The 1183-nt window shown below is 53.0% G+C and overlaps 1 protein-coding gene across 1 annotated transcript in view; it reads left to right on the forward strand.

Annotated features, from left to right (window-relative positions):
* The window catches only part of LOC107117628 (retinol dehydrogenase 13), a 17152-nt gene that overhangs the window by 9550 nt on the left and 6419 nt on the right, over positions 1 to 1183 (forward strand). The window contains exon 5 of the mRNA XM_015419778.1: positions 567 to 674. Within this exon, the coding sequence (XP_015275264.1) occupies positions 567 to 674 (108 nt within the window). The remainder of the gene's footprint in view (positions 1 to 566; positions 675 to 1183) is intronic.

Consider the following 1183-nt stretch of genomic DNA (forward strand, 5'->3'; position numbering starts at 1 on the left):
CTGCTGAACAAGAGGCCTTTTAAAAAGAACGTATCGTCCAAACGTATTTTCTCGCTTACATGCCAGTTACTGTCAGTCACAAAATGGAGATCCTTGTGCTGGGGTGGCGGCAGCTGCTGCCAACGCAGTGATGCTTGAATTTGCACAGTCAATCAGATCTCCAGTGGCCAATCAGAAGCCCTGCTGGGCAAAAGCCCTCCCTAGAATCAGAGAATCACACAGAGTTGGGAGGGGCCACAGAGGCCATCTAGTCCAACCCCCTGCTCAGTGCCGGATCAGCCTAGAGCATCCCTGACGAGAGTTTGTCCAGACGCTGCTTAAAGACTGCCAGTGAGGGGGAGCGCACCAGCACCACCACCCCTGGCAGCTGATTCCACTCTTGAAGAACTCTGACTGTCAAAACGTTTTACCTCATACCCAGCCACTATCTTCCTGCCCTTAATTTAAACCCATTCCTGTGAGTCCTCTCCTCTGCTGCCCACAGGGACAGCTCCCTGCCCTCCTCCTCCTCCTCTGAGTGACAGCCCTTCAGATGCTTCATGAGAGCCATCCCATCCCCCCCTCAGCCTTTCAGTCGTCCTCCTCACTCTCCTAGTCTGCACACGCTCCATTCCGTCCACATCCTTTTGGAAGCGGGGCCCCCGGAACTGGAGGTGCGGCCTGACCAGTTCAGGGTACGGCGGGACGATCTCACATCTTGCAAACTGGATGTTGTGCCTCTGTTGAGACACCCCAAGACTGCAGTAGCCTTTTTTGGTCACCGCATCACACTGGCTGCTCATAGGTAACTTACGGTCCACCCTTACCCCAAGATCTTGTTCACACACACCCTGCTACTCAGAGGTGTACCTGGCCCCACCCACTTTATGGAAAAAACTTGGTGGGCACCATATTGGTGATTCCTTTTCTAAGCTGACTGACACGGGGGGAGAGGATGGATTTCTACAGAACCACACACACCCCTGAATGCTGGCCATAGCCATATCTCAACGTATGTTCACCGGAGAGAACAATGTCCCTCCGCTTTCTGTGAGGTGAGGCAGGACATTCGATTGCAGGGCCTGTTGGTTGCCCGTTCCGAGAACAAGCAAAATGGAGCTTCCCCTCCTAAGTATGCAGCAGGGGTGGGTTTCCCCCCTAGATATGCAAAAAAAAAAAAAAAAAACAACCCAACAACAGTTGC

The sequence above is a fragment of the Gekko japonicus genome, unplaced genomic scaffold, assembly GCF_001447785.1.
Source record: "Gekko japonicus isolate JY-2015 unplaced genomic scaffold, Gekko_japonicus_V1.1 scaffold2109, whole genome shotgun sequence".
Taxonomy (NCBI): domain Eukaryota; kingdom Metazoa; phylum Chordata; class Lepidosauria; order Squamata; family Gekkonidae; genus Gekko; species Gekko japonicus.